The 16,411-nt window shown below is 34.1% G+C and overlaps 1 protein-coding gene across 12 annotated transcripts in view; it reads left to right on the top strand.

Annotated features, from left to right (window-relative positions):
• LOC108972927 (sterile alpha and TIR motif-containing protein 1) overlaps positions 1 to 16,411 on the top strand; it is a 123,027-nt gene that overhangs the window by 92,509 nt on the left and 14,107 nt on the right. For all 12 annotated transcript variants that reach the window (XR_001993684.1, XM_018939828.1, XM_018939829.1 and 9 more), the window contains 2 exons: positions 6,404 to 6,732; positions 6,799 to 7,174. Coding sequence is in view for 11 of the 12 variants with exons in the window: in XM_018939828.1 (XP_018795373.1) it covers positions 6,404 to 6,732; positions 6,799 to 7,174 (705 nt within the window). In the remaining variant the exon portion in view is untranslated. The remainder of the gene's footprint in view (positions 1 to 6,403; positions 6,733 to 6,798; positions 7,175 to 16,411) is intronic.

Below are 16,411 nucleotides of genomic sequence, written 5' to 3'. Positions count from 1 at the left end.
CTCCATCGCCCCGCGCATAATTTTCTTATTTAATTAATTGATTTTTCTTAAAAAAATTAAAAAAAAATGTATAAAGAGCAAATCTACTATTCTATTGTTTTTCAAAAAATTCAACAAGATGCGGCATCCAGTTTTCATAGTAATACTTCATAGTTATACTCTGATACTGAAAGCAGCTAAAGAGGATTATTGGGGGACAAAAATTATAGAAAATCCATATTCTTTTAGAGATGAAAATTGGTAGTTCTAAAGGTTAAAAATTTTAAGGAGCGGAAGCAGGTTTTGAGTACTGAAATGATAATTGCATTTTGAACGCATGTTTTGATCTTTTAAACAATATCGGTGGAGCGATTTTTAAAATTAGTTTTTTTATTTTAAGTTGCGTGACATATCAAATACATGTTTATATTCTGTTAAACCGGTAATAAAATAGTAAGAGTAAGAGTAATATAAGATAGTGGAACTTCCAAAACCTTCTTTGCGCATAATATGCCACAATATACTCACATATAAAAGTTTTACAAAAATCTAATATTTCAAAGTAATTTCCAAGCGAATACTACTGGCTTAACTGTTCTTATTTTTTGTCCCATTAGAAGAGTGGGAACCACAAGTTGTGTAGTATTACTAATTGTATCATACAGCATCTAAACTATAAATCTTTCAAACTGTTTCATAGCAATTCGTTTGACTACAATAAGAGAAAATCCATTAAAATATTAATGACAATGATGATTGATGAGTCTTACAGATATTAAATATAAATTGATATGTATGTATGGACATAAACATACGTACGTATAATATTTTCACTTTGTAATCTTTCTCTTAATATTTCTCTTCTTTTTATGTAAATTAAACCATATCACATTCTTGGCCTTCACCGTGTGTTAAACGTCAATGTTATTTGGTATCGATAACACTAATACACCCATAAGCGACTTAAAAACTAAATTGTAACTAAGATAGCACGCATACATATCTGCTCATTCATTGTTCAATTCGGTTACTTGGGCATTTTTAAAGCCGCAAGAAAATTGAAAATAACAAAGTGAGTTGATTTAGATCAAATTTTATAAGTTGGCAAGTAAGACGTATTAAAATTATAGATAGATTCGAATTATTCTAGAACGGAAAATAATGAAACTCCTTTCATGTGATATGCATTTGGGAGAGTTTACATTTACGTGGGATCAGCTCCGAGGAAAATCAGGTATCGGCTTTATTTTGCCTAAAATAACTTACGCAGAATGAAGGCTGAAAGTCGACCCAATTCTAAAGCAAATTCTAGCAGCGCGCAAATATTTCGCAAGCTTCAATTTAATTCTTTTCTTCAAACTCAGGTTTTCTCATTAGTTTAACTGCTGTCGTTAAGTATCGAATATAGGTTCCAAATGAGAATTATCTGACTCAATATGTCATGTATAGTTATAAAGTTTTTTGAGAGAATTTTAAGCAGCAAAATTGTCTTCTTAAAATTTTTTTGTTTAATTTTAATTTCTAAAATTTTATTGTTTTTTGCATGATAATGTATAAAAAAAATTTAAGTAAAACAAAAACTAATTAATAACTCGAACACTCATAGTAGGTAACTAAATTATTAGTAATATAATATAATAAATCTTTAATTATCAACTTCCTAGGAACTTGCTGCATAATCTCAATATTGTCTTTTCACGCGAAATCAAATCTGTTATATATTTGATATATATCTTTTGGTATAGCCAAAAATAAGTTTTCATTGAGTTCAAAAGCGATGACGAGCCAAATGTTTTAAGCTGCAAAGCCAGAAAAGAAATTTTGCAATAATTTTATTTTTACATTAATAAACATGCCACAGTATATTTCCTTATAAAAACCAAGTGTCATTAGCGGAAGAGCGACTTTTCGACGCCGCACACGTCCACAAATACACAAACATGCCGGCACGAGCGAAAAAGGCGACAAGCGCTTTGAGCGACACAATGTGCCGGTAATTAACATAAACACAGGAACACACACAGCCACAAAGCCATAATGTTTAAGTGTCAAAACTGACATTTCACCTAAAAAGTTGTATAAATAAATTATAAAAGAAACGACTTTCGGACATTTAAATTAAAAATATAGATGCACGAGTAGAATTATATAAGGAGCGAGCTATTGCATAGCCATAATTAGTAACGATTACTAATGCAAAGATTTTCAGCTCATATGTAAAGTGTATAATATATATTATAAATCGCTCACAACTAAAGAAAGTTGTAGTGTCATGTCAATGAAAACAGTAGCAGCTGCGCTGATTGTCTAAGGTGTTGGCGGCGCGCAGCTTTTGCTAGAATATTCCACTCAATATATGTATGTATGTTTGTTTGTACTGAACTTTAGCTATTTGTAAGCATTAAAGGCAATATTATTTTTTTTTTTTGTAATACCAACAATAACTTCAATGTGGAAAATAAATTTGAATTTCTCTCACCCTCCTCTGCTTAAGAAAATCAGGAAATTGTCGACTTGTGAATGAAATGAATTAGTTGCGTATACGCTCGGTTGGCCACTTAAGCTCTGCAAGCCATTAAGAAGAATTCTCATTGATTAACCGCTATTAGTTTGCGCGCATACAACGAATAAAATGTAGTTTTATTTTCATTTTTTTTCAAGATCCATAAATATCGTTCATGTGCCAGCTGTCGATGTTGACGTCGGCTAATTGTGGAATTCGCACTCAAGTTTTGCGGCAAAATTTCTTCCACACGTTTTCACTGTTAGTAAATTATTATTACATTATATTTTATTTTGTTACACAAACTATGTATATATGTGTATATATTTGTATGTATGTATGTGTGAAAGTTTATACTTTGACTTTCGTGCGGCCATAAAATTTTACATTGCCGACATGTGAGCATATTAGATATGCTTGTACATATGTATGTGTGTCTGCGTGTATGTTTAATCGTGCTTATATGCAAGTGTGCTTGTCGCCATTAATGAAATTTATGATTCTTTATTTTTATTACGCTTCTGCATGCCTTTTTGTATTTGGTAGCCGGCTAGTCGTGCCAATGTAATTTGCGCATTCATGCGCTCGATGTAAATAAATAAATAAAAATATTTGCGCGGGCTTAACTACAATTTAATATTTAGTTTTCATTTCTCTTTATATATACCCAATACGCAGAGAGAAAAGAGAGAATAAAGGTGTTGCAATATTTTAAAGGAAAATTTGATTACTCGTTAGATTAAATATGAAAATATATAGAAAATATTCTATATTTGTCCAGTAAATGTGGCAATTAATGGTGGAATATAAAGAAAAGAGGAATATGAAAAGCAAACACAAACTTGCAATATTTGTATACAAAGTAATATTATTCAGGAAAACAAAAAACGAAAATCTACTGGATATGGAAATAAATTACAAATTTCTCATGGCTGTGTATCGATAAAAAAAAATAATTACAATAACAATCGATATGATTTTATTATTATTTTTTCATATGATTTTTACTGTTTTGCATTATTTTAATATGCATCAGATTATGTGATCTAGAATCGACATAACCATGACTGATCGATTTCTGGAATCGATTGCATAATTTTACCAGAAAAACATTATCGATTACTTCAGCAAAATATTTATTTAACATAATCGTTTCGTATATAACATGTACGTGATTTTGCGGATAGTCTCTCAGTTTGGTTCACTCTCCAGCATGACGCATTTTTAGAATGTGTGTTCAGCGTAGTCTTCTGTTGCGCCGTTGTATAGGCCTAACGGCTCTTTTCCCATTCTTTGGAGGGACTTTTTGAGGTATTCGTGACCGGATAACAGGTGAGTTGTGTAAAAGACTCCGAATTTACGGCTTGTCCATAATTTTAGGCTTTTTATTAGTCTGGCCGTCCATATGCCGCGACTCTGATTCTCCCATCTTCATTGCCATTTTGTTATTGTATATTTCTGTATTTTTTCTATTGCGCTCTTATTATTTTCAGATGTTTTCTTTAGCTCACACAGCTTTTTCCTTCCGTATTCCAGAAGATCAATTGATATATTACCATTTATAACTAACATTGCATCACCTGACACATTGCATCGGTAAACTGATACAACTCTAAGAGCTGCGGTACGGTGCACTCTGGCTTACACCGGTTTCTCTTTTTAAGTTCATCTACCCAGCTCACAGCTACGTATAATAGGACGCTGATTGACGTCGATATTAGGAATTTTCTCTTTCCTTGGCTGGGGCCCCCTATGTTGGCCATTAGTCTGCTAAGTTGGGAGATGATTTTCTAAGTCTTTCCTGCGGAGTGCTTTATTTGTACCCAAAATCTTACGCCTAGGTAGTTTACTGCTTTTTAACTCCAAAGAATATCCGTAGTCGTTTGTATATTTATTTCAAGGGGTATGCAGTATTAGCCTAGAATGGATCATTGCTCTATTCCTGAATTTCGGGGGTTTTAAAGCCTTTTTGAGATGGTTGATCATATCTACTCATCTGGCGCTGCTGAAGGCGTTTCGGACATTCTGAGGTTAAGTGTAGGGGGGACCACTCCGGATTCGAGGGGAAACCGAATATACCCGCGGCAAGGCATACCTGTCGTAAGAGGCGACTAAAAGCTATATGCACTATGTCAGGCTTTAGAGACCATGTTTGGTGTCAACATGGTCTAAGCCAGATAAGTGCTATAATATTCTGCTGGAAGTCAAATTTTTAGCTTTATATTTATATCACAAAATATAAGGCATTTGTCACAACGACAAAGGCAACCAGTCATTGAGTTTTTGGGGACTCAACTGGTAGTAGCAAAAGCTACAAAGTCAGACCAAAGACTTAAACTTGGTACCACGGGGAGCAGTAAGCCCTTGGAGGTAACTCCAATCTGCTCATTGGGTTTGGCCCTTTGTGGATATTCGTGGTGGCTGTGGTTTAAACCTAAATGCAGGAAGGACATTTTGTCCAATGTAGAGTCGCACTGCGGCCGGGTGCCGGACCCAAAGTACGGTAGAGGTTTTAGATAGGCCTCGAACCCGACGAAGGTGACTAGGGTGTCCCTATCCACCCGAACCAATCGGAACCAAAAATTAAGCGCAAAATGCATTTATGCTTTGGGGCGCTCAACGCATTGTATTGATCTATGTGCTTATAGCAATAGAAAGCACCGTTGAGTTTAGTCTTGATAGACAGGAATTCACGTAAAAACACATTGACACATTCTGAGGTTAAGTAGCCTTTCATAAAGTTTTCCCGCTGTATCAAGCATGCATAGTGGACGGTATGCTGATGTTTGGATCCCCTTTTCCCTTAGAGATTAGCAGCAGCCATTGCTTTTATACTGGGTTCAAGGATTCTTCCGGCTTCGGCTTCTTTCCGAGCCGAGTGATTTGTCGTTCTTACATTTTTTTTCAGTCGCATTATTGTTATTATTATTATTACTTTCTTATTTGTTTAGTTAATTTTTAAATTTTATTTTAGATTTGACAACCAAAAATTTATGAATATCAAAATCTCCTGTGCTACCCTAGCAGATAAATGAAATATATAACACAAGAACAAATTCGGATGTACTTTTTTGTAAAATATCTCTCTTCTGTGCTATAATTCCACGCGCTGCAACATTCTCAATGATTGCAATGTATGTGTGTAAAAGTATTCATGGATCTATATGAATGTGTGTATAATTCGATGTATGAATGTTTGTATGTGTGCAAATGCGCATGGTACTTTAATTTCCTTCGCTGATAATAGTTTATTACCGCCAATTTCGCGATTTATAAATTTTCGCGCTGTTTACGCCCAAAATCGCTCTCTCAAACTACCGGAGAGTACATCTATATTTTTGTTAGTTGTTCGAAACGCGCGCTCGCGTCAAAGTAAAAATTCTATGATTTCGTTAATAGCAGTTAGTTTAAAAATAATAATAAACAATAATATTTGTACAACAAAAGTATTTATTTGCGCCGGTTGCACGTTTATTTTTAGCACGACAGACAGACTCACTGCGAAAACATCTGAGAAATGTTGTCAAAACAAGCAAATTAAATTATGTACCATGTGTGTTTGCGCGAGTGAGTGTATGTGTTTGTGAGTGGCAATTGTGCAACCTCGTCAGCCGAACAAGAATATGTGACATTCTTGGCATTTTGTTTACCAAGAGCGTTTTCCCACCTCAAGCATTTACTTTCTCGGGCGCAATTTGTTCGCCAATATTACCACATGCATTTCTTTATAAACTTTATCTAACATATACATTGCATATGCATATGTATATGTAGTTAGGTAGATATATACGGGTTATGTCGCCCCTTATTTCGTCTTATCTTTGCAAAATTGCAAACATTCAATATTATAACAACAAAAACAGCGAACTTCGAAATTTTTGCAGTAATTAATTGTTTAATTTTCCATTTACTCGCTTGCAGGTCGTTAACAGCAGTACAACAACGCGCGTTGAAAAGAAACGTCTGCACCATATAACATCCTCATCATCTTCGTCAACGTCCTCCTCGTCCACATCATCATCTGAAATGAAGACGGCAGCACTGAAACGCGATTTGAGCGAAATCAAAAATTCCATGTCCGAAATCACCGATCTGGTCGGTCGCAATACCAACAATGCGAGCGGCGGCGGTGGTCTGGGCAGCAACAAAAACCTGGCCATCTCAGCGTCAGCGCATCAGCCATCCATAAACGATCTCACACAAATCAATGCGTTGAACAGCTCGGATGCCATCAACAAATTGAAGAAAAAGTATGTTGCACTTGAGCTACGACCCTTAAATCACTTATTAATTTATTTGAAATTTTACTTTTCCAGAATCCGCTCATCCATTGAAAATCTCGTCGACAGCGATGCCGAACCGTTGGTAACATTTCCGGACACAGATGATGATCATCATAATTTAGCTGATTTGGTGAGCGCTTCGAATGGCAAATTGACCGCCAATGGACTGAATGGGTCGGGTAAAATCGTCGACACCGTTAAATTCGAAGAGAAACGCACAAAGACCGAATCGAAGACAAAAGTCGTAGCCGATGGTTTCAGTACGGAGCAGGCAACCAGTAATTTGGCCGAAATGAAACGGCTACAAACGGGTGATATCGATTATCAGGAGGCTAAAGCGGCAGCAGCGATGCGAAATCGCACCGAAATGGATGGTGTGAAAACTGAGGAGAATGCCGCCGTTATACAGGTGAGTTCGGAACAAAGGAAAATACTTGAAGGTTATTTAAATGTTGATTGCTTGAAGGGTATGAAATATGTTTCAGAAAAGCTCTAGGTAACGATTTATTTAAGATTAGAATAAGAGAGTTACATAGAAACACGAGAAGTCCAGAGTATGGTTTGTACAAAGTTAGTGACATATCGACGTTCGTTTTACTTTACTCGTCATATTCTTTTGACTTTGAGGTGAGGCTAATGCTCTTTAATAATATGTCCTTCAAAGGGTAATAAAAACAATTTCCTATACCGTTGAATGCAATTTGAAAAGAAAAGTCTAATAAACCTTTATGATAAAACAACTATATATACGGTTGGATCCATTTTTATAAATAAACAATTTACCAACAATAAAAAGAATACGGATGTATGGTATGAAACCTTTAGAGCCTCTATCCGGCCAAAGGTGAAATAAAAAATATTCTTTTTCTATCTGTATTACGAGTTTTGATACTGTCTGATCCTTAAAATACCAAACATTTTCCCAGAAGGTGCCAGATATTTTTCTGATGCTGAAAACAATCTCAGGCTGACCATTATGTGACTTTAGGAAACTCAGATCGTATGTTTACTTATCACAGTACCATGTAGGGTATCCATTACAGCCTTTATTATCCTTCTTCTAAAGTAAAACTGACCTAGAAGATTGTGTCGTTAAAGTTTTACAACTTCACCGCGTCCAAAGTGGCCATGCTGTCTGAAATAGAGCACCTTTGAATTTCTTTACCGATCAAACAGACTGGTTCAATCTACTCTTGGCTGCATGCCTTAAAAGAGAAGGTACAATCTTCTATAAGAGTGTCCAGCTGACGTACGTCGATGATATTGATTGATATTGATATCATTAACATCAACAACCGCGCCGTTAGTTCTGCTTTCTTCAGACTGGTTATGGAAGCGAAGCAAATAAGTTTGGTATTGAACAAGAGCAAGACGAAATATCTCCTGGCATCAAACAAACAGTCGTCACACTCGCGACTTGGCTCTCACGTCACTAATTTCGTCTGTCTTGGAACGAGCTTTAGCAGCAACAACAACGTCATCTTCGAAATCCAACGTAGAATAACTTTTGCCAACAGGTGCTACTTCGGACTGAGTAGGCAATTGAGATGTAAAGTCCTCTCTCGACGAACAAGGACCAAACTCTCCAAGCGCTTATCATCTGCGTTTGGCTAAACGATGCAGAGGCATGGACAATGACATCATCTGATGAGTCGGCCCTAAGAGTGTTCGAAGAAAAGGTTTGTGAAAGATTTTTGGTTATTTGCGCATTGGGAAATGGCGAGTACCGCAGTTAATGGTACAACGAGCTGTACGACATTGATATAGTTCAGCGAATTAAGAGACCGCGCGTGCGCTGGCTAGGTCCTTTCGTCCGTATGGACGAAAATACTCCAGCTCTGGAAGTATTCGACGCAGTACTCGCCGAGGAAAGCAGAGGAAGAGAAAGATCTCTACTCTGTTGGAAAGACCAGGTATAGAAGGACCCAACTACAATTGAAATTTCCAATTGAAGAAAAACAGTAAAAACGACTGGCGCGCTGTTGTAAACTCGGCTGCAACCCCACAAGCGATGTCTACGCCAATAAAGAAGAAGTATTTATTATTGCCAGTTTGTGGTTTTCGTTGGTCTTCTGCAATCATTACCCAAAAAGCATTGTGAAATGTGCTTAGCGAGCAGCAAAAACAAATCAGCACCGTGTTGGTCGCGTAAAGTCGGCCGCGTGACAGCAACGTCCATGTGCTCTACTTAACGTTGACTTCAGAAGGATATTTTTTACATTCAAATTTAGGCCGATTAGAGATATGGTAAACATGCAGGAATTTCAACTCAGAACAAAAAGGGAAACACCCTTACACAACTTTGTATCCAAGCAAGCGTCACTCATAAATGGCACAGCCGACAGATGATTAGAACTGGCGGGTAATAAAAACATATGTACATATGCGTATATAGGCAGTATATATAAAAGTGTGTGGGGAAACCCCTGCTTACGATAGCTTTAGGTCGTTTTGGATACTACATATTACATGAAAAGGGTGTGCACACATTCATACCTACCAGCTGAGTGGACTTTTGCGTGGGTTTGGACACTGCTTTATCTATATGTGTGTGCTTATAGTGGCATACTCGTATTGCGGCACGGCGGCGGTAGCGCACTCCCATTTGCTCGCCACGCCACTCCACACTCCAAAGCGGCTAATCGCTCGTGCGTTGTTTCCGTGGATTTGTAGTGTTTTGTTTCGTATGCAGAAGTCAAGTCGACATTGGCACGCAAAGCTTGACGCTGTCAGTGATTAAACTAACGGTGCTTTTTTCTATTTTATTAAAAGTCCACAAAGAACAAAGCGTTCAAAATAATTTCGCAAAAAATTGAAATAGCAATTTGTGCTATGCGAAGGACATCGTGCCTGAGGACATTCGGTTGCGTGTGAAAAGTGGAGAAAAATTGCATTTTTCTAAACCAAAAAATGTGTAGAAGGAAACATCATGACACAGTGTAAACGAAGTATACTCAAAGAGAGTATGATGAAGAAAGCGAAAGCATGGTTCGAAAACTTTCCACAAAAACGAGAATTTTGCGATTTCAAAAAATTACTTTAGTTAACACTAAACAAAATATACTACTTAGTGCATAATTCTCGGAAATCGCAAGTTACTTGCACTTCACTTGCAGTGCCAAGGGCGTTAACTCGCGACAAAAAATATCGATTTTCGCTTAGCCTTTGCTTTCGCCTTTTGTGTCTCGTGTAGTCGCGAAAGGAGCAGCAGCGCGTGTTTGCCCGTTAGTTGGTCGGTCGTTTTGCAGTTTGGTTGGTTGCTTGGAAATAGCAGTGTTTTCGAAATTTCTTAAATAAATTTTAGGTATTTAGTTGGTCTAAAGTGGTTTGATAGTGCACAACACATGGCTAAATTGCTGTGTGGCATTTGTTGGAAGACTTTTTCAGGGCTTTTTTTGGCATTATGTTGCTCACTAAGTGTCTGCTGACGACAACAACAAAGTATTGTATAGCACAAGAAACCAGCATCTGCAAATATTCAAAACGGCCGCGTCCACAATCCATTCTCGGAAAGATAAAGGTAATTTAGATTTACGAATAATTTTATGTATGTACATACATGCATATGTAAGTATCACAAAAAATAACTGTAATGTAGTAAAATAGTCAAAATGTGCATAAAAATCCCTTAACAATGCTAAGCGAGATAAATTGATAAATAAGAAAGTTTTTAAATTTTTAACATGTGGAATGGACCACTGCTACTTTTAACTGCCGATTGCCTAGTGACATTAGCTTATCTTTGACAGCCGTTGAAAGCATAAAATTTCAGAGATCGTCACCAAAATATAATAAAAGTGATTCTTGCGTCGCCAAAAAGTATTATTGCGTTCGAAAGTTTATATTCACAAAAGCTTCCTCAAAACATATAAATTCTATAGGATCAAATTCCATGTTTAGTACTTTATTATTAAACTTTTGTAATATAGAGTTCACGTAAATTACGCTGAAAGTCGAGGTCTTCCAAAATAGTCGTTAACATAATAGAAAAACTACTTAAGTTAAGTTCTTTGATGATAGTACAGAGCCTCCAAACGGTGGTTGTTTAAGCGGGTTCGGTACTTAATTTGGTTTTATTTAATAACATATATGACTAATTAAAGCATAATAATTGATTTAGGACCCAGAAGTAGAAACTAAGAAGATGTAAACAGGATGCATTAATATTTAGAGCTTTAAAGCTAATTTCATACAAATTTTGCCGGCCGTCATTATACCTTTTAACTAAAAAACACCATAGCAGTGAAAAACAACAAAAAAAAAAGAAAAAAAAAATAGACCAATATTTTTAGTTTACTCCAAGGCTTTTAAGGGCTTTATTAGACTTTTTTGTAGTAAGAAATTCGCGTAGATTCGGCTTAGTTTATCGAGATTCCTAAAAAATACTAACTTTTTATATTCTCGCCACGCACTTCATCTACTTAACTCGGAACGCCAGGTTTCGCTTGTGTCGTAACAAATTTTAGAAAATAAATAGTAACAATAACAGAAAATGTTGCCTACTTTTTGGCGCAATACAATAATTCACAATGAACAAACCAGATAACCACAGTTACAGTTATCTAATTAACTATGTACATTGTAATAAAAAGCGAAAAATTAATTAACGTAGCATCTAACGCAATATAACGAAATTAACTTGTTATAATCATAATTCTACGTTATATAACCAATTATATAACCGTAAGCTATCAGAAATGTATATGTAGAAAATGTTGCCTACTTTTTGGCGCAATACAATAATTCACAATGAACAAACCAGATAAACACAGTTACAGTTATCTAATTAACTATGTGCATTGTAATAAAAAGCGAAAAATTAATTAACGTAGCGTCTAACGCAATATAACGAAATTAACGTGTTGTCGTATAACCAATTATATAACCGTAAGCTAGCAGAAATGTATACGTTATATTACCTGTTATATAACCGAGCATATCAGAAATTTCAAAATTTTACAAACTAACTATTTGGCTTAATTTAATCAATCAAGCTTCGAGTTCCCCAAACCCAGCCATAGAAAAATAAAATAAAAAACGTTTTAATATCGTAAAGATATTAAAAAAAAGTATGTCAAAGGTTTGAAGAAATCCATTTGGGCTCAACATATTAAATTATAGTAAGAAAATTGGTTAGTAAAACCATGTTAGTTGAGGTTGGCTGAAAGAATATTAAAAATTTGCATATGCAGCTCATGTGCTTGATTACCGCGTTGATTGCTGTCTGATAATTAATTTCGTGAATTAATATCTTATCTCTTTTTTATACCATAAAACAGAGCAGCTTAATTTAGTAACAAAAGCGGCACGGATTATGCAATATGTTGAATACTTTCAGCAGAAAACAATTCAACTAATTTTGTTTTAGGTACACTGTAGCTTCAACAGAAGCCCAGTAGGAAAAATTCCGAGCTCTCAATACACTTTTGTAAAGAGGAAATACCTTCACTGATTGCTATAAGCGCAATTGAGAGTAAAGCGTTTGAACTATCTGAAAAATTAGAATCCAAATTAAATTGTAATGAAGGATGTAGAATAGCGTTGAGAAGAATTTGCTAGGATATGACAATTTGTATACGATTCGTTAAGCGATTCAATGCAAATAAATGATTGAAAGTTAAAAATTAACTTTATTTAAGTCATTTTACCCGAACGAATTTTTTATACAAACCGTTTTATCATCAGCAAACGTAGCAGTAACGAATCAAAAAGGCATTCTCAAATATTTTTATAATATTATATATTCCTAAATACAAGTTCTTGAAAAAAGCGTAGAGCTTAAGCTCAAAAAGCTTTGGCATTGGTATTATTAATTATAAATAAACTACTTACCAACTACTCGGAAAGAAAGGAGTTTGACAACCGGGTAGTTTTGAGTGAAATACTTCAAGTCCTGTTTAGTTATAAATAAACTAGTTACAAACTACCCCGCAAGGAATGTGCTTCACTACACAGTAGTTTTAAGTAAAATATTTGTTGACTAAAATATGCGGTACAATTCTTCGCTTCAAGTCACCTATAGCAAGTACTTAATTTTTTAATGTCACTCAAAATTTTTTTTTTTTTTTAACTAAACAGTAAATTTCCTTGCCACCTTGGAAAAGCTTATTAACACGTCATAAGCTAATTTGTTCAACTCTTATTGTTTGGCGCAAATAATGCAGCACTCAACGCTGCCATCGCCAAGGTGTCGTGTCTTTTAGGCAATCAGGCGCGAAGAATCGCAACCGACTGAAAAGTGAAAGAAATATATAAAACAATTCCATAAAAATTATATATAAATTGGAAAAAGTGAGCAGATAATTAAAAACGAAATAAAGAAATTAAAAAAAGTTTATTTATGAAATAAAAAAAAAATTACAAAATAAAATAAAAATAAAAAATATAATCAAAAATGGCAAGAAATTAGCTAAAAGAAATTAGTTGCTAGCAGTTGGCGAAATGCCAAAGCAGCAGCCAGCGAGCAAAAAAGGCTCAAAGAAATATGAAAAAAGTTAATTTTAATTGAATTGACATCATAACTTTTTATAGCGCGCGCATACTTTAATAAAATAACAATTGCAGAAATTCTTTTAATTACAAAACTTGTAAAAGCTGTGAATTATTGTATATTAGATGAGTGTCAACTATCAACAGAACGTAAAAAATCCACACAATTCTGCTGCTTTTGTTGAACAATCTGCCACATACATATGTATTATAATAAAATATTGAAATATTCTCCATTTATAAACACATATCTGGCAATCGAGATCACTACCCCTGCCAATAACACTACACACACACATATGTATATATCTATGAAGATCAACAATACAACCCTGTACGATCGTACGCTCGTATTTATACACTTACTTGTCAAGTTCAAGTTTATTCATTTATGTAAATATTTTTACACACCCAATCAGTCAAGCTTAGTAACGCACACACATAGGCACACGCACGGCTAAAAGAAGAATGTTGGAACTCCGTTATATGTAGCATTCATTCATGTAGAATTGTTGGGTGGCGCGAGCCAAGGTAGCTACTTGTTCCTGAGGAGGCCGCTACTCAGCTCAACATCACACCATGTCGCTCTCGTGCGCTGCCCATTGTCCGCGTGGCGCTCACCGCTTGAGAATTATTCAAATTTGTATATATTTTATCTCATTTTAAGCTCATTTTCATTTATTTATACACATATTTCTTTTATTTTATTGTATTCTTCGGCTGTGCAAATGTACACGATCGGCAAGATCAACACCTAACGGTATGATTCCCGTATGTCTTTTTCAATTCGACACTTTCAGTCTTTCGCTAGCCGCTAAACGATCGAGTCGCTCGTTGTTGAGTAGTTTTCCGTGCAAATTTTGTTTCCGTCTGACGCGGCCTCCGTTGGATGAGCGCGCTAAACGAGAATTCGAATACGAAACGGGCAGAAAATACTCACTCACTCGTTTTAACGCGTATGCGTGTGAAAATTTCAATTTCATCGCTCTTCTTCTTATAATCATATAAATCTAAATATATGTATGTGCGACAAATGGGTTTGAATACTTCCGATTCTTATTTATTTATATGCCAAGTCAAAGTGAAATGCACCAACAAGGGTCGAAAATATGTGTGGGAAAAATAGATTTGACCTTCGCTGGCAGCGTTTGCCCGTGATCACCAAATGAAGCGCCCTACGGAAGCTGATTAGCGCGTGTGAATATTGAAAGGATGTTCAGATTAATAATAGAAATGTTAATACATTTAAATTTAAATGATGAAACGAGCATACAAAAATAATATATTCGAGATTCATGATTTTGTAAACTTTGGTTTTTAGAGATTATAGGTTCATAAGTTCAGAAAAAAATTTCAAGTGCCAAATAGTATGTAGTTTTCAATTTCAAAATTTGTAAGAAAATATTTTTAATTCCAAGAAAAATGTCAATCGTTGGGATCCGCTTCTTACAGTTGCGTGAAGAAAATTTTCTTCAAATTCAAGCTGCAATTTTTTCATTTTTTACAAAACTGAACGAAACTTGCGCCTTAGGCAGATTTACTTATAAGAATTTTAACCTATAAATAATATATTCATATCAAATAGCTCAGTTTTTCAATTAAAAGAAAACTTAACGAAATTTGAAACTTCAAATATAATGAAAGCTATTGATTATTATTAATGATGACTGCGTTAAGTTTTGAACTTTTATTGACTTTGAAATAGACGTTGACTCAAACAAAAACGTTCTCGCTGAGAGCTCAAAAACTAAGTGGATGTTTAAAATTTTCAGACCAAATGAACAAACTGAAACTGAACGAGTTACTAACTCAATCTCAAAATTTTATATTTTTGGCAAATAAGCAAATAAGATTTTCAGTATTTTATAACTCAACGAAAGATTTCAAAACTTAACGACACTTTTTAAGTACTCAAATGAAGTTAAATACATATTTTTTGTGGTCAAAGTCTAGCAAATGAAATTTTCAACACTTGTTAACTCAACGAAACGTTGCAAAACTTAACGAAACTCTTAAGTATTAAGTACTCAAACTAAATTAAATACTATTTGGGGCGTTAACGAAAAATTATTTATTTCGATATTGGAATGTGACAAATATATTTAAATATATATATATATTTAAATTATGGGAAAATATTTCGCGTATTTCATTTTCTAAATTCAAGAAATATATTGAATGAAATCTTACCTTCAACCTTTTTGCTGTCTCTTATACACATCTAGATGTGTATAAGAGACAGCTTACTAAGTTTAAAAAATTAATATCTAATATTTCATTTTATTATAAATAATACGTTATAAGTACTTCATATTATAGATAAAATAGATAAAATTTTCAAATTGAACCAACATTTCTAAATATGAGATTTTTTTAAAACTTAACGAAATTCTTAAAGTTTATAGAAGTATTTGAAACTGAACGAAAATGCGTGTAACAGCGACTTTAACTCTTTTCACTCACTTATTAATGATAAGGAAACGAAAATTTTGAAATCTGAACGAAGTTTAAAAACTTAACGAAACTATTCAAAATTAACATATTTATTATTTCGAAATATGGCAAATTTTTTCAAAATTTTCAATTTTGTGTTTTGTTTATTAAAATAAATGCATAAAAAGTTTTTAATAAAGGTTATTAATAGTTTTGAAAACATAACGAAAAATTTCAAATTGAACGAAAATGCTTTTAACTTTGATTTTAACCCTTTTATAAACGTTTGAATAAAAAATTTTAATTCTGAGCAAAGTTTTCAAACTTAACGAAACTATTTAAAATGAACATATTCGCAGAGAATTAAAGCTTATAATTTCGAACGATTTTCTAAATATTTTCAAACTTGCATATACATTTCAAGAGAATTAAATATATCAAAATAATATATTTATATGCATATCTTCATATTAAAATAAAAAAATTTATTGAAATAGTGTCGGGAAATTCAAAATTAACATTTCATTGCAAAAACTGAGTTGCCAATACTTTTAAGTGAATAATAAAATAGTTAACAAAAATAAATTAATAACAAACTTGCGGAAAAGGCGCCATATAGACCACTAATAATAACAAAGTATTTTGGAAATTTTTGAATATTTAAAAACAACATTTATAAGCAATATACAGCTAGAACAAAATGAAACGTTACGCGTTCTCCGTT

The sequence above is a fragment of the Bactrocera latifrons genome, unplaced genomic scaffold, assembly GCF_001853355.1.
Source record: "Bactrocera latifrons isolate USDA-ARS-PBARC rearing strain unplaced genomic scaffold, ASM185335v1 scaffold_44, whole genome shotgun sequence".
Classification (NCBI taxonomy): Eukaryota; Metazoa; Arthropoda; class Insecta; order Diptera; family Tephritidae; genus Bactrocera; species Bactrocera latifrons.
Note: the sequence above shows the minus strand (reverse complement) of the source record. Positions and strands in the feature narration are given on the sequence as shown.